This window comes from Trematomus bernacchii, unplaced genomic scaffold, assembly GCF_902827165.1.
Source record: "Trematomus bernacchii unplaced genomic scaffold, fTreBer1.1, whole genome shotgun sequence".
NCBI classification, from domain to species: Eukaryota; Metazoa; Chordata; class Actinopteri; order Perciformes; family Nototheniidae; genus Trematomus; species Trematomus bernacchii.
In genome coordinates, this window is record NW_022987807.1 from 841,014 (window position 1) to 862,773 (window position 21,760).

Below are 21,760 nucleotides of genomic sequence, written 5' to 3' on the forward strand. Positions count from 1 at the left end.
GTACTCTGGTAAAAGTAGAAGTACTGACTAAACTTCTTTACTCAAGTAAAAGTAAAGAAGTATGGGCTTTCTAATGGCGCATTTCCACTACAGCGCGGTTTAAGCGTGCCGTGCCGTGCCCGGCCCGTTTTTGGTTGCGTTTCCACTAGGCGTAGTTCCGGCTAGCGGGTACTTTTTCACAGTTTTTCTGGCTCTCCAAAATTGAGGCTCTTTCCGGGCCAACAACCGGGCTGAGTATGCTAAACTAGTGAGAGAATGGCTGGCAACTACAACAAAATGAACATATGTTACCGTGATTTAATTGTAATACACGTTTCAAAATGATGCCGAAGTAACAACATACTGATACCGGTTAGTAAAAACCATGAATTAATGCTTTGTCAAGTCTGCAGACAGACGGCAGGCGAAAAACCTTTTAAAATTCGTGTTTTTCTAGATGGAGATCGGCTAAGCTAACGCAGTATATGCTCCGACCGTCCACACTCACAACAACGGCCTATACAGACATAAATAAACCAGCGACTGTATTCGCCATGACACAGGCAGTCTGTGGTTTGTACTTGTTTAACTTTTGTCTAGTTTCTGAACAGATATGAGGAGCTGTGAGCTAACAGCTAACGGCTGTGTTGGTTTTGTGTAACTGAGCTCCCTTTATATTAATAGAACAATAATGTCATTGTTAGCTAATGAATGTTTCCATGCTGAACAACGGCAACATGACAACGTTTTCATTGGTCCCTCTTCTTTAGAGAAGACCAGGAAATGATGGATACACGGATCGTGTTCAAATCAATAGGCACGCAATGACTCTAAATAATAATGATCACGCCACCAAACACACATTCAAACTAAAGTAACCAGCCTGTTTGGAAAATGTAAGAAGTAGAACGTACAGGTATTTGTGTTCAAAATGTAAGAAGTAGAAAGTACAGGTATTTGTGTTCAACATGTAAGAAGTAAAAGTAAAAAATAAGTAGTGGAGTAAAGTACTGATACCAGATAAATGTACTTAAAGTGGACCTATCATGCCATATTTGAATAATATAGTGTAGGACCATACCTATATAAGGCATATTTATACTTTTTTTTGTTCAAAATACCAAACAGATCATGCATTTTAGCCATGCCTCATTTCGCTCAATTTGCACTTTTTTAGCCCTGTTTTTGCAAGGGCTGATTCTGTGAGAACAGCACCATCTACAGGCCTGGCATATGTACTACAGCGTCTCCAGCGCTTTCGAACGGCAATGGTCGTGGCTGTGTCCTCCTGATTGGTGGAGTTGGCCCAATAGCCGTAGCGCCACCGTCCTGACGTCAGGACAGTGTTCAAATCTGGATCAGTTTTTATCAGATCCGTTGCAGCCCCTTTTTTAGAGATTTGGGTATGGAGGAAAATAGAGAGAGTTGTGTTTTCTGACACTTGGTGAGTTCCCTGGAACACCGGGGACACATATTCATGTATAAAAGACGTACAAAAGTGCATTTTGCATGATAGGTCCCCTTTAAGTGAAGTAATTAAGTATTTGTACTCCACTACATCCCATCTCTGGGCAGAGCCACATGTCTGCAAACACCCTGCTTCAAATCACAGCTCTGCTTCAAATGCAGAAGGCATCACATGTCTCGTTGCTCCTGCTAACCCACGGGCGAAGTCACATTGGACTTTGACCCCGCAAGCCCTGAAGAAGTGATTATATAGTCATCACCTACTTGTTCTCCCATGCTTTTGCAGACCATGTATAAGACGTATCAGTCTGTTTTCTAAATTGGGGTTTTCTATTTTGTTGTGTTTTAAAATGATTTGACATCATATGAGTTTTTCAGTCTGTGGCTATAAGTATGGTTTTATTGTCTCGTGCTTTTACATTAGTTTATTTTTGTCCTATCGGTTTTGTCTAAATGTCTAAATGTATTCATGCTGCTTTTTTATATATTTAAATATGTACAGCACTTTGGTCAACTCTGTTGTTTTTAAATGTGCTATATAAATAAAGTTGGATTGGATTGGATCAGACTAATGAAACGCATAGAAGTGTGGAGGGTCACAGTATAGCACTTTTCCTGCAGCCATGCCTAATGTTCTTGCTAATTGTAGATCTAAAAAGCACTTAGGTGTACAGGCTATGTGGAAAAACAAAAGTCTGATTTGACTCTAAATATCTTAAATATTTTGAACAACAACATGTGCTTGTTAACTGTACTGTATGCATACGAGCTGCGAGGTCATGCTAAGCTAGGGGCTGATGGGAGGACGTGACCCAGAGAGTTATTAGCAGAAGCGACCTGCTTCTCTGCTGACATGCCCTCGAGTCCCCTGATCCACATGGTTCGCTGCAGGCTGAGCTAACAGTGATATCAGTGTCTGGTTGATAATTAGATGATGTCCAGTCACTAACAGACACATCTAATGTATCTGATGTGTAGTATATTTGATTTCATATACTGCCTATTTGGCAATGCTACGGTAACCATATAAAGGAAGCTATCCATCTGAATGAACTCTAATGGGCAGTTTTGCTAAGGTAATACTACATATGTGTCCTATAGTGTGCCAATTAAACAGAGCATTATTTATTTGTTGTGAAAAGGCCTTTTTAAAAAGCCTTTATTTGTATGTGAGGGGATTTTTTGGCATTACTTTTTTCACATACATAGTAATAAATAATTTTTGCTCACTACAAAATCCTACAACAACGTAACGTAGCAGTAGTAAGAAAACATGTTCATATTCAGATACATTAATTGCATTTCTGACATGTTAGACAGGTAGCCTCTACTAGATTTGGTTGCTAAACATTTTAATATTTGGCTATTTCTCAAATAATTGGTCTATCATTTTGTGCGTTTTCAAAAGCATCTTAAAGTTCACTACTGTGCTTTTCTTCCATGTGAAATGATGCATTATCAAGAGAGACAGTGGCGACGGGCAGATTTGTCAGAGTCAACGTGACTAACATCATGACAGGCTCCGGACATTGTGAGACAGATGCTCTGATTTAAATTAGTGATGGTCTAAAAATATCTATTTGTGGGAACCTACAGTAGAAGCAGGAGGCTGATGCACAGAGGCATGTTGTCCTTTTCTGTTTTCTACTCTTAGCCTGTGCTCTCCTGATCCAGCTGCTATCACACCTCACATGAAGTCAGGATCCAAAGGCAGCTGTCCTCACGTTCCCTGTCGAGGGATTCAAGCTTTTCTCGGCCATTGCAGACACAACAACACTAACTCCTCAACCATGGGATATTTGGGATATTTCTGTTCTAAGACTGTACTATCTTTAAACGTATCGTCTTTGTGCTAATTGATTTTCTGGCCAGCCCAACAAGCTGTAAAACAACATTGACATATTATACTAGTTGGCAAACATTTACCTATTACTCATCCATCAGGCCTGGAGCAACATACATTATTAAGTAGGGGTTGTTTTCTGGCTATCCAAAGAATATAAATTCAGTATTTGCTATTTTTTTTTGCTCTATTTTGGTCTCCACCAACCAGACAATGCCGCTCAACCATCACTGCCAGAGCTGAGCTGACGCTTTTTCAAGGGTTCAGGCTGACATGTGAGCTGAAAGTGCGTATGGGCTTCTTTAGGTCTCGGCTCAAGGGTCGAGACAGCTGTACTGCTGCCACTTTGCACTATCCTGAGCAATTGTTTATGTTGTTGGCGCTTCGCAAAGCCAGGTGTAGTTTCTGGCCGCTCAGCAGATTCTTTGTGATTGCTGCTCTGCCTCCTCCATCTTAGGGAAACTAGTATGGCTTTCCATCAAATCAGTGAGAAGGCTGCTGAGGGGAGTTGTGGCTCCCTGGATGGCCATCTTTCCAGCACTTCCTGCACTTTGACTCCCAAAGTCTCCCCAAACAATAATTACATCTGTCACTCACCAAGGCCGAAGACCAAAGAGTATGGTTCGCTTCCTGTGGCAAGGCCGAAGACCAAAGAGTATGGTTCGCTTCCTATGGCAAGGCCGAATGCAAACTGCACCCTTATACAGGTTATCTCTCTTATATAAAAGGCACAGATTTCAGATTTATCATGTTGAATGTTCATGAAAATCTTCGGGATACTGTACGAATAAGAATGCTGCAATTATTGAGTACGTGTTTAGATTTTCTAGAAATACATCTGACAACCTGAAATCCAAATAAAGAAAGTAAACTTTGTTCAGGAAGTGAAATATGTTATAAATCTCCAGGGAAGACCTTAGACTCCCTAATAATATTCTGCACACATTCTCAGGGGCAACGTCTCAATTTGCGCATTAGTGACGGCAGCAATACGCTAAGGAATGCCAGAGCCCGTCGCAGATACGCGCCGAAACCCTGAATGATTTCATTAACACGAAGCAAGATATATCGTGCAAGGCAGAGTAAACCCACAGGAACCTGCCACAGTGAGAAGAGGAAAACATATGCACATCTCTGCAGACATTTTCCCTATCATGGCACCTTGCTCTGGGACATGAATATTCCCATCGCAGGTGTTTGTGCAACACTTGTCACCGTGTAGCCAACCTGAGTCTTTATTTTTAGACCACGGCTGATTAAAACGTCCAGAGAGGTGAAGATACCTGGGTGGAAAATGTGAGCTGACACTGGTCGACATCTTTACAAAACACACGGGAGAGGAAGATGTGCAGGAGCAGAATGTAAAATGATTTATTGAGGACAGAGTGTACAGAGCGTTGTGTAATGATCAATAAAACACACTAATATGATAGTTATCCAACAAGATATTCAGCGATGCTAGGAGCCAGCATGCCCAAGGGGATAATGCAAAGAGGTACATTATAACTGCTGCATTATTAAAGTTGTTTGGGTAAAGTGGAACTGACGTAGAGTTTCTGTCATAGAGAGAGAAGGGGAGAGGTCTTGAGATACTGAGCTCAGTTAATAAATATACAGGAACTTTAACATGTCCCACTTTGTCTGGTGACAACTGAACATTAACAGACGTTGTGCATCACTAAAAAACTGCTTGAAAGGGCGCTAACATCTCACACTCTGGCATCTACTAAACAGTGACAATCAAGGTTTTCTAGTCCGGTTTGGAGACATACTTTAAAGGGGACCTATCATGCAAAATGCACTTTTGTACGTCTTTTATACATGAATATGTGTCCCCGGTGTTCCAGGGAACTCACCAAGTGTCAGAAAACACAACCCTCTCTATTTTCCTCCATACCCACATCTCTAAAAAAGGGGCTGCAACGGATCTGATAAAAACTGATCCAGATTTGAACACTGTCCTGACGTCAGGACGGTGGCGCTACGGCTATTGGGCCAACTCCACCAATCAGGAGGAGACAGCCACGGCCATTGCCGTTCGAAAGCGCTGGAGACGCTGTAGTACATATGCCAGGCCTGTAGGTGGTGCTGTTCTCACTGAATCTGCCCTTGCAAAAACAGAGCTAACATTTTTCAAATTGAGCAAAATGAGGCATGGCTAAAATGCATGATCTGTTTGGTATTTTGAAAAAAAAAAAGTATAAATATGCCTTATATAGGTATGGTCCTACACTATATTATTCAAATATAGCATGATAGGTCCACTTTAAGTGACTTTAATGAAGCATGTCATGGGAATAAAAATGATTAGGATATAGGTGTCGAAGTAGGGTAGAATTGGTGATCAACAGGGAATACTATAAAACTATTGCGGGATCATCTAGATATTTCCACAGCAGTTTCATCAAGACTTGAGCAATTATTCACACGGTGGCAGTAATGATGCAGGATGGGTGCTGTGCAACTTTGAGAACAACAAAGTCTGCCAGTCATGTCAGGTCTGATTAAATGGTTTCAGTCTGTTGAACAACCTGGATGCAGTCAGGCCACTGAATTAGATCAACACCGTGTGCAGGTCGGATTAAGACTCACAATGAGATCCAAATTTGGAGTGGCAAGGGTGCTGTTGCAGTTCATCACTCATTTTGGCTTATTATATTTTGCTTTTCCACCAGGAAGAGAAAAATTAAGCCTGTGTAGGATGATTAGTAATTGGGTTCTGAGCTTAAATGAACAGTTTTCACCCAAAAGGTCAAGCTCTAAGTTCCAGATCATTTCTCAAGATGGATTAGAGGAGTAGAGACATGACAGACAGAAGACATCCTCAGCCTGGAACAGATAATGAAGGATGATGCTCCTTCCCTGGGACTCTAAGTAAGTTAAAGAGGACTTAAAGTGCTTGAGGCTGCCCAACCACTTCGCACACTACCTTTTAAAAACCTCCAGATCACTAAAAAGGCCGGTCACAAAGACTCGACTCCATTAGTTACAGTTGCTCCGCATGTCAGGTTTTACACCCTCAGCAAATATGCAGTTTTCAATGTGGAAAATTACTCAAACCATCTTTATTTTACTTTATTCAAAGGTAGACAAGAGTAGGCTTCTTAGCTCTAACTAGCTAATGTTATATGATGTAACTAGTAAATTAAGCTTAAGTTAGCTTGATGTGTTAGTTTTAAACAGTCCTGCTTTAGCACTGTCCTTGTGTTTGTTAGCTAGTAAGGGCTATAGTAGCCTATTATAAAGTGCAATAAGGTAAAACAACATGGATGTCTGCTAGGGCTGCACGATAATCTAATTGCGATTTTTCTGACAGAAATTGCGATTCGATTTGCGATATTTGTTTTTAAGCGACCCAACGGAAGTTTATTGTAAAATGCGGCCATATCTCCGGCTAGGAAGGTCGTATCAACGTGCTCCTGTCTCTAGCACCCCCGCAGCCCGAGCTACGAGTGAAAGAACTAAACTTACATGAAACTTCCGTTGGGTTGCTTTAAAGTCAAGCTTCAGTTTAAGATTCACCCTGTAATAGATGTAGAACATGTGATGGAGCATTACTAACCTGACTCAGATGCTTTGTTTCACCAAACCATCTAGGAAAGCTCCATTGGAAGCCATTTGGAAAGGGCAGGCACTTTCAAAAATACTTGGCAGGTGATTGGATCAATCTGTCTATCACCTTCTATCATGGGCCACTTCTGATTGGTTAACAATGGCTGGTACATGTGGAGCACAGCACTTCTGATTGGTTAACAATGGCTGGTACATGTGGAGCACAGCACTTCTGATTGGTGTGGATGACTGACACACAAGAAAAAATAACATTGGCTAGAATTTTGAAAGTGTAAACTCCCCAAAACCAATAAAAAGCTAATGTTAGCTTTAATGCTAATGTGGTATGTGTTCAGGACTTTTGGACATAACATGTAAGTTAACCCCATAAACTAATAATGTAATCTTCCAAACTTGACGTCAGCTTTGCATGGAAAGTAAGTTGGTCACTGCTGTAAGTAGTAAAGCCAACACCCCCCCCCCCCCCTTCCAATCCCCTTTTCCAGAGACAAGAGGCAAAACAAACAGAAAACATCCTCACCCTGGAAGAGATAAGACAGGATTTAGGCGCCGTTTACACGAGGAGAAAACTGCTTGTATCTGCATAGTTTCGCGTGCGTATAGCCCTATTATTTACACGAGGCCGATAGAAACTGACCCCACAAACGATAACGGGTCCCAAGGTGGATAGATTTGCAAACGAAACGCTCTGGGGGGTCAACAGAGTCCGTGTAATCACCTCTATACGAATATTTCCTGAAAAAATTGCGATAGCCCCACCTCTCCTGCTCACTGCTGTAGCAACTATCAAAAATAGCTGTGTTAATTAAACGCACAAGGGGTTCTTGAATGAAATAATATTATAAAAGGCAAACCAGAATTGTTAACGCCCAATATACTCCTTAAACAAAATAAACAGAGTCAGATTTCATGCATTGATCCATTATATTGACAAAGGTGCGATCTCACCCGGTGTTTGTAGAGAATATCTCTTTCTGAGCCGTCCTCTCCACAGAGACGTGGTTCTTGGTCAGTCGATGCAATGTCCACAGATTTGGTTTCTTTCAGTTAACTTCCCCGTTGCATTTATCCATATGCTGAGGAAATGACTATATCCCGCTGAATACCAGCAATCGCCACACACTTCCTCCTGTCAGTAGCTACTGCTAGTGCTACTGCTACTGACCATGCTACAGATATTAGTGCAACATCTACAGCTCCTCTACCACAACCATCAGCAACAAGTGGACATGGAGAATTACATGAACTACATGTTGCTAAATACACCGCGGGGCTTAAACAGAAGGGTAGCCATGGCAACATTGCGCGGGGCTGCTCGGGCTGCTCTTCTTCGCGGCTTTTGGTGTATTTTGGCGGAAGTTACAGCGCCACTTACAGTCCCGGCATATGTACTACAGCGTTTCCAGCGGCCTCGTTTGAACACACGTTAAATGAAACAAATGCATGTGAACGGAAGACTTTTTTGAATGCGCATACTGTGCATAAACGCAAACGGTCCCGTGTGAGCGGGGCCTTAGCCAAAGCAAATTGATAGCTGCGGAACCAAACATCACACTCCCGAATGAAAACATCCAGACCATTGCACTGACTGACCTGTATCACATTTAAAGATTGGAAAAGAACCGTGTACAAGACACTTAATCAGCAAGAGAACAGCTTTGCTATCTTTCAATTAAGGGAGTTTTAGTTCTGTATGTGTATTCCTGTCTGCAGTGATGTATGAGTGAGAAGTGAAGCTTCCTGTCCTTGTTTTCCAGTCAAAGATAAAGGAACTACGACGTTATCAGCTGCACACGGATAACATTCACAAAAATGGGAGGCTTTTTCATTTTGCACACTGCTGGGCCAAAGAAAACAGTGTAACAGAGGAAATCCACAGTTTGAGCTGCTGTGATGCTTTCCAGCAGAGCCTCTGTCACAGATGTGGTCAACAACTTCCTTCCCCACCATCAAGTGTTTTGTTTCAATACACATTATTCATATTGTCTGTCAAACAGTGACATAGAAATAGCACAGCTGCCTGTTAATGGTTTGCAAGAATAGTAAATGTAAAACAATCCGTGGTGCTAAAATTAAAGTCACTTCAAGTGAACCTCAGATACTCAATATGAGGTGGAAGTAAACCTCACATCCGTAAAGAATTATGAAGGCCTGAGGGCTAGATAGATGTGAATTAAACCTTATTCCAACATATCCTTACTGCCAAGCATGATGCCATTATTTGAATTAGATATTTTGTTAAAGGATAACACAGTTAATTGTTCGAAAAGAGGCCTCAACCAATCTGGTGCATGGTGAAGCTTCATGGCGTTTACTTTCTGTCTCAACTTTAACTGTAGCTTTGCATTTTGGCAGGGGTTTAATAGACAAACAAATCTGTTAAATCTAGCATACAAAACAATACATCACAGAGCTTTATTTGCCTTTTCATATGAGGTTTGGTGCCAGCCGAGTCTGATTACAATTTCAGATATGAGAGTGAATTATGGAGAGTGGGTGAGAGCTGCAAAGGCTTGGAGTTGGAAGGCAAACGGCAGCTAATGCACAACACGATGAGCCACTAAATGAATAAAACAGATGTTGTCTGTCCTTTTAAGCGATAACAAAAAACACAATTCCCTGAATGTCACAGCAAAAATACGTATCTGTATTCTTAAAGGAGCTCGTGGTAAGGCCTGCATATATCTGTATACGCTTATGAACACAAAAGGACATTTCTATCTATAAGTTAATGGCATTTGCCAGGTTAAGCTCTACTAAATATTAATATTAAACCGATGGCTATTCATAAACTTTCCAGAGAAGTGTGAAATAATAATATCATGTGACCGACATGACAGGATAAGGTCACCTCTATAGAGAACTTCAAAGGGACGGGGCGAAATCTACAGAGGCAAACCAAGCTGGATCTGTGGCTTCAAAGACCAGAGCGACCACTTTTATTCATAAAACCCCTCATGAACACATCAGACGGATATATCAGAATAACATAAATAAATGGAGGGGTTATGTAACTGAATACATGATCAAATTGACATGAAATTATCAAATTTAAAAGGTGTTTTTTGTATTAAAGGTCCCATGTCATGGCCATTTCTACTGATCATATTTCCATTGTTGAGGTCTACTAGAACAGATTTAAATTGTGCAATTTTCCAAACTCACATCGGTTTCTCATACAGCATCTCTGTATAGTATGTGTATTCACCAGGTATTCACTCTCTGTCCTAAACGGCTTGTTGGAGCCCCCTGCCCCCCCCCACTCCCTGTGAGCCCAGTGTGCTCTGATTGGTCGGGACGTTGCGAGGCTCGTTGCTGCGAGGAGCGGACAGGTTTCCGGGTCGGCGATACAGCGAGAACAAGCTAAACTCATCCTGAGCACACACTAACACTCACAGCCGAAGTAAAAACAATAAGTGTGGCTTGATATTGAGTAAGAAAAAGGTTTATAACGCTGTGAGAATGGGTCTGCGGAGAGCATTTCTCCGCGATCCCAACTCGTCTATTACCAGCGTTCAGGGAGCTCTATGCAAGTCAATGGGGACTCCCTGTTAGTTAGCCAAGGGATCCTGGTGTGTGAGGCGCTCCAAGGATTGGTCCATTTGGGCCAATCCGGTCATTTGTTGTTGATTTGGGTGTTCACACGTCACAGAACCCAGGAAGCAAACAATGGAAAAAGATAAATCTCCAACGAGGCGTTCTGGGGCAGCATAGACAGGTCTTTTCTGTGTTAGAGTTTTACTCGCTACAGGGTGTACTTTGAGGGTTTTTGACTCTGCAGACCGTTTACATGCAGAAAAACCTTCATAACACACAAGGGGACGGGTAATAACCAGAAAAGCATGACATGGGACCTTTAAGTCATTTTTAAAGGAATCTGTAAACATAACATTGAGATTAAGGTGAACTTGTTATCTAACCGTTACTCATTTACACATCCAGTGAGGATATAGCAACCTTAGCATTACTTTTCAGTTGAAACTAAGTCTCTTTCAGCTCTCTTTTTGTCCTCCACCACGTACTCCTGTCTCTTTGGCTTCTCACCAGCCAGATGCTCACGGTGTCTGTTTGTTGTGTACAGTATGTTTTTGGAGCTTTTACAATGGTAACAGCTGCCTGGTGTGGTAAAAAAAAAAAAAACTCTTTAAGAGCAGCGAGTTCACAAAAACAGTAAAGCTGAGGGCCGGACATCCAAACAAGCTTTGTAAAGCCGAGGGGAGCTTCAGTTTCAGATGATAATACTCTCAAGGTCTATCTCTACGAGCTACCTCTTGTACATTGTCAAATTCTTGTAAAACTATCCTTTTTATCAGCTTTAAAAGCAACTATAAATGTTAAACATTCCTAATATGGTAGTATCAAGGAGTCCTTTTAGCTGACATCAATCAGCAATCAAATGTTGTCTCACATTCCTACAAAGGAATTCAAATGTCAACTAAATCATTCAATTTAGGTGAATCATTTTGATATCTGCATAGGCCAAGAGTAGCTCAGTGGTTGAACTTTACTACACAGAAGAATGGGAAGTGGCTTTGTTTGCTTTTCCCACTCTTCTCCACACTCTTCAAAATGTTGATGTGGAAGACCTGCCCTCGTAATCACAGAGTCTATATCTTCCCGTCTTCCTCTGCGTCCGCATGATGGACACCGCTTCGACTCTTATAAACAACAGACTCCCTCAGAGCCTCTCCAGCTGAGGGTGTTAAGACACAGAGCTCTGTTTCTACTTATTACCAGTCATGGTCTCCTTTTGGCAAAACAACATGGGGGAGGCAGGGTGGAGACACCCAGGGAGGGAGAGGCTGGAGGTCTAAATTAATCCCACATGTTCCCCAGGAGGAGACTTTCCAGGCGGCCTGGCTTATTGGGCTGGGTGGGAGGGTTTGTGGAGAACAGAAAACTCAGAGAGCACCTCGCTGCACTTTCCCGCACTTTTCGCCCACACACTGCTGTGCGCCGAATCCACATGGATCCATTTAGCTCAGCTATGGCATCACAAGGCACACTTTACTTTTTTGGCAAGCACCAGAGCTCCAGAAATGCAGTGCTCCAGAGAAACCAAAAGGGGCTTTAAATAGATAAGAGTGGAAGGAACACAGTCACGAACTGCAGTGCGAAACAAAATGAATCCGAATATTTGTCCAACTTTATTGATCCAAAGGAGAGATGTCACATTCGGATCAATGTAAGAAATGTTCTCCCTGTTCTTCAAATATATTTGACTTGTCTAGAGTGCAAAAGCAAAAGTTGGAAGAGGACCGGCTGATTTTAGAAAGCTTAACGTGTGCTTGAAAATCGTGCAAAGAACACCATGCAATTTGGATTATTCATCACCTGCTGCTGCAGATTAGGATGTCTAGCTTTTTTTATTCATTTATGATAAATCATGCTAATCTGCAGACAATGGTCGCACCCTGTTAAAGACACATGGTCTTATGCAAATAGTTTTTTACTGGAAATAAGCGTTCTTTTATAAATCTTTCCACAATGTGTGAATAATGATGTAATGCATTTGTTATAGTAACAGCAGTGAAACAGCACTTTGGGATTCTCATTATGTTTTTATGTAAAAATGTCCAAGAAGAGAGGACTATTATGTTTAGCACAGTTTAAAAAAGCGTATTTCTCGTCAAACATGGTCATTAAAATGGAGTAGGAAAGTGTTTACACCGTAGTAACTGTGTTTATCTTGGAGAGCAGGTGACAGCAACGTTGATCTTGCTGAAAATGACATGGGAACCAAATCAAGAAAAACGTGCCAACTTTATGTAATTTAAAGTTTGCACTGGTTTGTGTTTGTGGCATGTTGAGGAGGAAGTGCTTTTGGATGCATGGTGGAGAGCCAGGGAAGAGGATCTGTCAGTATTATCTTAACCTAGTTGTCAAGAAGTGACAGGAGGACTGGGGTGGAATGAGATTTCCTTTTATTCTCTCTCTCTGCCTCTTTCACTCATCAATAACAGTGGAGACAGTCTGCTCTGACTGAATGAAACTCTGACAGCTGCTCAGACCTACTTTAGTCTATAGGGCTGGGAAATATATTGATATTTTATCCTTATCATGATTTGAGACAAAATGGCGTCTTGCATTTTTAAAATTGTAATATTGCATGAGCGTCTTATTTTTGTTTTTAAAGGTGGGGTAGGTAAGTTTGAGAAACCGGCTCGAGATACACTTTTTGTTATATTCCATGGAATGCTCTTAACATCCCGATAGCAATGAATATCTGAAGTGCTTTGACAAAAAATCCATAAAAAATGGATCTGTGGAAGCCGTAATACTGTAAAAAGCACGACCAATCATTTTAGCCGGCCCGGCTAAAATAACTGGATGGCCTACCTGCCTGTCAGCCTTCCATCTGTGCACAAACTTATCTCGTGCCCTCATTGGTCATGTGCGCGTTCCTGTGTGTTGGAGGAGGGGCTCTGTGTGTGTATTTTCAAATTCTAGCGCACTCGAGCTGGTTTCTCCAAAATTACCTACCCCACCTTTAAGGGCTGCATTACAGTATAGTAACGTGTGAACTTTTCTAGACTTACCGCACTTCATCCTATTAGCTTTTATATCCACACTACTGATCATTATTTATCAAAAATCTCAAACGTGAAAACTTTGACTTGAGCTTTGATGGATGAATGACGAGTTGGTAGTACCTTTGTCTTGAGTACAAGTTTGTCTAGCCACTGAAAACACAAGTGACCACATATTTAGTTATTTTATGGAGATAACTCTTCTGCTACCCCCCTGGGAGTCTTTTAAGGACCTTCGTTGACCCCATGGGAACCAGCTTTCCTCTGAGGAGACGTAACAGCTGGACATACCTTTGCTAGACAGATATATGGCAGCTCCTTGAAGGGCGGACAGGACTGTTTGTGTGTATGCTCGATGCATTATCTTTTTAGTAACTGTTTGCTCCAAGCTAAAAGAGTCCCATTCAGATATTGCTTCAGAAAACACTCCGCTTGGTCATTATTAGATCAAGAAATTGGTCTGAAACTCACATTTATTCACATCAATGTCAAACAGACAGCAGCTAAATATACCAATGAGCGATGGAGTTCAGATTTAGACATGTCGAGCTCCAGCTAGCGTAACACTGCGAGTTCTCCTTCTGTTTAAAATGTGACTTTAGTTTTATATAAGACATTTTCAGCATATTTAAAACACTGACACACGAGATCAAAGACAGTACATGTGTTAAAACAACCTCAAACTCCCTCCCACTTTGTTAGATAATCACCCCAAAATAGCTTTTGGTTTTGCTTACATATGCAGTGAATAAGAGTGACTTTCTGAATACAGCAAACGTGCGTGGTATTCCATCTTTCTGTTGAAACGTACCACAGAAGCTACTCAACTTTTCTTGTTTTTGAATGTTAAAGCTGTATAAAAGGATGCTAGAATAGTTAAATCCACCACTAAAGACCATAAACTACATGATTCTACGTCTAGCGGCTCTATAAAAGGCTGTAATTAGGTACAGCGGAGCTTTGAGTTAATACAAAAGAGCCGTAAACATACAGTAAACAAACTGGGATAAATCAAGATCAAATGTATGCGGTTACAGTGAACTCTTTCCCAATTAGAGACCTCCTTGAATTCTTCCAATGAGGACCTTGAATACCACTCGACACCCACACCAGTGGTATATGCATTACATGTTCTTAGTTTGAGTAACATGTGCACAGTGCTGATGCATTTAACATCTCAGTTACATGATGGTATCAAAGAAACAAAACACACAAGCATTTGGAATAATCCTTTCATCAGTCCTTATTTCTCCAAAACTCTTGAAGAAAATGAAGGGTGTTAAGTTAGCACAACCCAAAGAGCCACAACTGCCACACCTATGGGAATAACGCCAGGTTGAAATAAACAGGAACTATCTTTTAAGGCTTTAAGGCTTTGTCAGCAATCTGTTCAAACCTGACAGGGTAGACCCGGGCCTTGTGGTAAACCATAAACCACAGTAAGAGTGCAAATGAATCATAAATCAACACACTAGCTAAGCCTTATACTGTGAAAAGCAATACGACTATAATGTCAAAAGATAAAGCTCAATTTATAAGTGTGGCTTTATCTTGTGCATTAGCTCGAAGAGAAATAAGACCCTGCTCAATTTGTTATTGCCTCTCACCTCAAGTATCTGAGAGCAGACGTGACAACCCTGCACTGTGAATCTCCAGACCCTCACTTTCAAAGTGCTGAGGGCCGAGGACCTACAGAGGAAATGACATCTTTATCTGATCTGACACAGCTAGCCACATCATACCAACCTGCTCCTGGGTTTATCCCCTGACAAAATAAAGAAAGCAGCAGCTATCTGGACAAACCAGGCGTCTGCACAGCATGGATTTATTGAACAGACAGAGGGAATATGTTTTGGCCCCGGTGAGCTTGTCAGTATATATCGGCTACTTCTGGTCCTGGCAAGATAATCAAGTTGTATCCTCTGTGTGACACGAGGACAGGATCGTGTCCTTATCCCCCTCAGCTGAAGGGGAGGAAAGTTAATGCTGCGCCAGTGTGAGGGAAGAATTGTAAAATATAAGCGAATGTTTCTGAGTAGGGGTTGCAGACGAATACTGATGAGGTGGAGATAAAGCTTCCTGCTCTCAAGGAACATCTTTGTAAAGCTAATTTGGAGGTTAAAGTTTTAAAAGTATGTCACAAAAGCTCTGTTAATTCCTCAGTCGTATCACTTCAGGGAGTGAGATGTTCTCGCGTTGATAGATGTCGGTTCATGAGATCCATATTCATCGCTTATGAATTGGTAATTTCCTCCTTCTAAGAAATGCTTTGCCCTTGGCACATCTCAAACCTGGCAATATATCCTCAATCACAAATTTGAATAAACAAACTCAACTCAAATCAGTCCCAATGTCATGTGAGCAATATTTAAAAACAGGCAGACAAGATGCCTGTTTCCCACAGCGTATACAGGACGGACTAAACCAACAATTCATTTACTCACAAACACCAACGCCACACAGTAGGAAGCAGAAAGCCTCTCATGAACACTAATACCAAGCAGCGAGGCTTTAATGGTTACAAGCTTGTTTACTCAAGCCCTTAACAGAAAGCAACAGCAGCTCGGCACACATAATCACACACAGGAATTAGGATCAATGAAGAACCAACATTCAATTATGCTTTCAGACCATTAACATGACATGAACAACACAATGTGATGCAGCAGACTTAGAAGGGGACATGTGAAAGTAAATGAATAGGCCAAATAAAGCTAAAAGGACTTATCTTAGTCCACATTAATCATTTGAATCAGAATCCTTACACTCTCACACTCATACAAAGGTTTAATAATTAACCCTATCTCTAAATCAATGAAATATTCGCCACAAAAATGTTACATTTGTACAGACAATGTAAGTGACTTGCACGCTACTGCTGAGGAGAGCTACTGTGTTGTGCCTATAAGCAGTCTGTAGCAGAGGTGGGACCAAGTCATTGTTTTGCAAGTCCGAGTCAAGTCTCAAGTCTTTGCGCTCAAGTCCGAGTCAAGTCTCAAGTCTTTGTGCTCAAGTCCAAGTCAAGTCTCAAGTCAGGATGGGAAAGTTCAAGTCAAGTCCAAGTCCTAAACTTTGACAAAACGAGTCTTAAACAAGTCATTATGTGCTTTTCAACAAATGTAATGACATCGATCAACAGAATAATACTTAATAATCAAACTGCTCTTTATTAGTCACATTAATAATTTAATAATCCATTTTCTCTCTGCTGGTAAAGTAACGTGTTTGTCTTCTATTGTAAGAGGGATCAGTAAGGTAAGGCTACCATGACGGTTTGATTCAGAAGGAGTTTAATGTATAAGATCCCTGATGTTGAGGTGACCAGAATGTTTATTTCCACTGTGTACAGCATGTTATAAGGGACCCACAATCTATCTTTATGCAAGGGATAATGTGCAGCGAGGCGTCTCTATGGGGAAAAGAACACCTGAATCTAGATCCCTCTGCAGGTGGTACTTTAACTATATTTTGATGCTAATACTTTTGTACTTTTACTTGTAACATTTTGAATGCAGGACTTTTTATTGTAACCGAGTATTCCTACACTCAGGTACTTTTACTCAAGTACAAGATCTGAACTTCTCCCACCTCTGGCAATAAATCCTGAGTGGTTACCAAAAAAAAAAACCCTGCTCTGAAGGTTATTTTCATTTTACAAATCCTGCACTCAGCTTTGCTTTCTCCAATATCATTGAAATGCAGCCAGATGCTGCTTCTTTTTTCGGTTTTCGCAAATTTCTAGACTTTTTCCGACGCACTTGCATTTAAATCCGGCTCCCCGTGGCTCTGTAGCTGGCCTGTACCACTACACCTGCTGTCTTTGGAGCGTCTGCCCCCCACCCTTCTTTCACATAATGGTATGATCCTAGTGTGTCCTCGCATATGATTGGCCGCATGGTGGCTCAGCAAAATAAAGTCCCGCCCCTGCCTGCACGGATTCTCAGCAAGAGTTGCAGCGGCTGAAGATTCTGCTCTCCTAATGGCAGCTCGCGATCGGCGTGTTGGAGACCCCTGAATTAAATTATCAAGTCACCTCAAGTCAGAAGGCTCAAGTCCAAGTCAAGTCCCGAGTCATTGGTGTTCAAGTCCAAGTCGAGTCGCAAGTCTTTTGTGATGTTGTCAAGTCGAGTCCAAAGTCATCAAATTGGTAACTCGAGTCTGACTCGAGTCCAAGTCATGTGACTCGAGTCCACACCTCTGGTCTGTAGTAACCCAATTTTGGCTAACCATGGCTTTCCACTCTATTTCATTTATACTCTAATTCTTGTACTTTAAACATCTCGGTTTCTTTAGCTTCAACATTTCAACATAAGATATGTGCATGATTGGAACTGTTAGCTAGCTAATTGATCCAACTTCTAACAATTGTTTTACCGTCGTCTTAAAATGTCAAACTCTCTGCAACATATAATAAATAGGCCTACAATTCAGTTATATAAAGGTATTAATAAATGTACATTCAACATGATGGTTGACATGGTATGTAAAGTGTATAAATAGCTCCATAAGTAGGCCTTTTATCAGTTTTTATAGATATTCAAGATATTTCATTTCAAGAAAATCACTAATGTTAATGCTAGCTAGCGTTAGCCATATCGGTTAACTAGCATGTGTTGAATAACCTTTGGTCAATAGGATGTGTTTGAGTCCCAGAGGTATGCTACACTTCTGTTATTCTACCAGACCTGCTGTGAGAAAACAGCGAGTTCCTGTACTGTGTAAATAAGATAGCCCTGCTTTTTTCTCCAAAAATAGATATTTCACAGAAGTTCTGTAGACTAATTTACCCCGCAGTATGTCTCTATAAATAACCATTGAGGACGCCATATTGGTACCAAGATATAGAAGCTAGAAGGTTAATGTAGGATCACAGGAACAAGTGCACTCCCCCCTCTTTCCAATATTTCCTCAACTTCACTCTCTCCAAACTAAAATAGCTTTAAAAATCTCTACAAGAAGCTCTGAGTGCTGCACAAAAGCCACACAATGCATTCGGTACTTGGATCTGAATGAAGTCTGAGTCAATCATGGGTATACAGTGAAAAGGAGGAAACAGATGTGGAAGCTGGAGATTAGATTCTGCTCTCGTGTGCAGCTCCGCTCTCCGCCTGCTGATTGTGACCCAACCACTGACTACCTCACCCATAGTCCAGCTCTACATGGCAAAAACTGCTGAATGCAATCATGATATTGCTCATATAATCAATTGACATTTAGTATGGACTGTTAGGCTTAGCAACAAATGAGGTTGGCCAGCATGGCAAGCATGTCTACTGATGTTTTGCCCATATGGTCAAAGGCAGTGATAATGCCATCGTGAGGAATAACTTAAAAAGGTAAAAGAAAACTTTGGTATTCAGCGCTGGGACAAATGTAGACACAGGGAGAGCTCTAAGCTACTGTATGAGCCTCGTCATAGGCCCAGATAAGGCTGGGATCATATTATGATGGCTAAACCATGACTAAAAGCTTAATATATCACCAGTATCTTATTTTGTGATGAGTCGTTGGTCATGCCGTGGACGTGGAGATATAAATAAATCTGTACTAATGTGTTCTAATTCAATCTCTGTGGGAAACACTAACTGTAAGCCAAACGCAGTAACACACCATGGACAGTGTGCGTGTTCGTGTGCGTGTGCGTGTGTGCGTGTGTGTTTATGAGTGCCCTTGCTGGACCCGAGTGTCATCCTCCATTGCCCATATGACACCAAGTGGCCTGCTGGCAATAGTGTAAAATGTAACACACCGACTAGGAATAAAAAAAGATGCGTGTCCCTGGCATTATGAGTATATACTTTTTTTGTTTTTACCGCTGCATGTCTCTTTAGCGACATACACATATAACATTTTTCTTCTTTTGCCCTTGTTGTTTGATATTCTGGTTGATTAAATTAGGATACCATGCCACTGTTTTATGGTTTAAGGCGTATAAGTGTAGCTTTGCTCTCGAGCCACAAACAAGGCTAGACTAGGTTAACCATAATGGACTCTAATGTGTGTTTGAGAATGATGAGACATGGCCTAGTTTGGACGTGCACTGCCCCCCCGGAGGTGCCATTATTTGTGACTCAATCCTACAAACCTTTTACTGGGAAATTAAGGAGCACCAGAGTGAAGTCTTACTCCTCACCCTTTAACCATCTGCTGGCGGGATGAACCCCAGCAAAAGAACAACTCATATTATCATTTAAACCCTTAATCCCTAGGCCGCAAAAACTCCTATTAGCAAGCAGAAAGCAGATATCCTAATACATCTATTTGAGACCAGTACTTGTAAATCAGGCCATTTGTTTATGCAAAGCCCCAGACACTACACCAAGGAGTGCTGGGACTTTTAAAGCTACAATGCATCCTACAGACGCCACCCACAAACACCATATGTTTCCTTCAGTCTCTGTCCTTGACCTGAGTGTGCGCAAAACCACTTAGGGTGCAGCAGCTTAAGCATTTTCGTAGTCCTGCTTCGTAGTCCTGCTTTTTTCATTCAGTATCAAATCATCCAATTTCATTCAGTATCCAATCCAATCCTTGTGCTTGTGATACTGATGGATGGATCTTTGTCAAACAGCAATACATTATTTAATGGTACAGATCAACAACAGCTGTTCATTGGGAACAAATGAGGTACAAATGAGTTGATTAGTGTGCGAATACAGTGACACATCATCCACATTAGCCACAGCGATATAGGTTTCTTCAAAGGTTTTTTTGGCAGACAACCAATCTCTACAAAAGGCTAAAGGTTGGATGATCTGTTTCAACACTCATCAGTCCAGGTCAGAGGTTTCCAAAATGATTTCCCAACCCCCTGTGGGCTCCTTGCAGATGTGAGATCGAGTTGATAATTTCATTGGTAACGCATTCACCTAGGGGTTAGCAGCACTGGGGGAGAATGCATGTGGGAATGATGATTCAGACCAGATACATCACGCTCTGATGCTATCTGCCTACAGCCGCTCTGTATTAACATTATAACACTAGCTTCCCTTTTCACCAGATGCAGGGGACAATGATGCTGGTTGACTGTAACCATCCAGATGGTGTGGATGTCACTTGCTTGTCACAATATTTACTTAAAGTGACTGATTACTAATATACTAGGTAAAACAAATCAAATTGAAAAAGCACTTGGCCAATTTGAAGCTAATGTTCTATCAATAGTTTTGCTGTTTTGAGTTTCCATCCTCAAGGTTGCACTTTTAATAAGTTATTTTGTCGTGTAAGCTTAATATAATGTATTGCAATATAGCTTTTGAGTGAGTAAGGACCTGTTGGGCTTGGTCATAGGTTACCCATAATCCTGGTTTACTCCAAAGAGAAACCTACATTATTAGGTGAGGCATAGTGGTGGATGCAATGAAATCCTAGCTGTACAGGACTCCACTTTGGGAACCACAGCCTCACACTGATTGTAATGCCCTTTAACAGGTTGTATGACACTGTTGATATCCCAGCTGAGTGAGCATGAATTAAACACAACCGCCTGCTGGCCCAATGCAACCATTTTAATTGTATCAACAACCGCCTGCGGCATATCTTGAATGGGAAGTGTGTGGTGTGTGTCTGCGGCCTAAACTGTGGTCTCCTGCACGATTATAGCGTTGTTAAACTTGCATGGCTTATTGGAAGTTCGCCTGCAGGTATTAGGGAAGGCTTTGGGTGAATAGTCTGACTGAGGCTGCACAGGGAAGGCTGCTCTTTGCAAACCAGTTCCAGATACCCCGATTGGGATAGACACACTCCTATAAAATCACTTCTTCTACACAAGTGACTGAATCCACCCAACTTCGAGCAGCAAATCCACTCTTTTTCTGTGTAATGTGGGTGGCACCCACACACAGTAAAGGGAAAATCTCCGGCATGCAACGAATGGGAACAAGAAGCGATGCAAACTTACGTGAAAACGAAGAATAAAGTGGTCGATCCCACCAGGAGAGTGGCAGCAGTGGATACTGGGATGTATTTGGTGGGTTTAAATCTCTTTCCAGCGCTGTTGGGCATTCTGTAATTTCCACATTCCTCAATTATTTATTCCGATTGGAGTCGCATGTAGAGAAATAAGATCCAGTGTGCAGTGTGTGGGGCTTTTCTGAGGCTAATAAAAGGTACAACCGGTCCGTGTTTGCTGTCGGTGAAGCCGCATAGATCCTCCGATAGAGAGGCAGGAATACACAGAGAGCTCACTGAAAGCCTGGAAATCCCACCCTCACAATCCAGCCCCCTGGTGAGGTCACTGAACCGCTTGGAAAGGTGGAGCCTCTGTGCAAACCCTGCAAGTGTCCTCACAAGAAACAGATCCGGACAATAATGTTGATTAGCATGCACTTGGTACTAATGCACAGTCACTGTCCACCAAATTATTTTT

The 21,760-nt window shown here is 41.6% G+C and overlaps 1 protein-coding gene across 1 annotated transcript in view; it reads right to left on the reverse strand.

The window, feature by feature from the left end:
• Positions 1 to 21,396, reverse strand: part of zdhhc8b (zinc finger DHHC-type palmitoyltransferase 8b) — a 90,534-nt gene extending 69,138 nt beyond the window's left edge. Inside the window, exon 1 of the mRNA XM_034150883.1 lies at positions 21,293 to 21,396. Within this exon, the coding sequence (XP_034006774.1) occupies positions 21,293 to 21,396 (104 nt within the window). The remainder of the gene's footprint in view (positions 1 to 21,292) is intronic.
• Between the last annotated feature and the right edge of the window lie 364 nt (positions 21,397 to 21,760).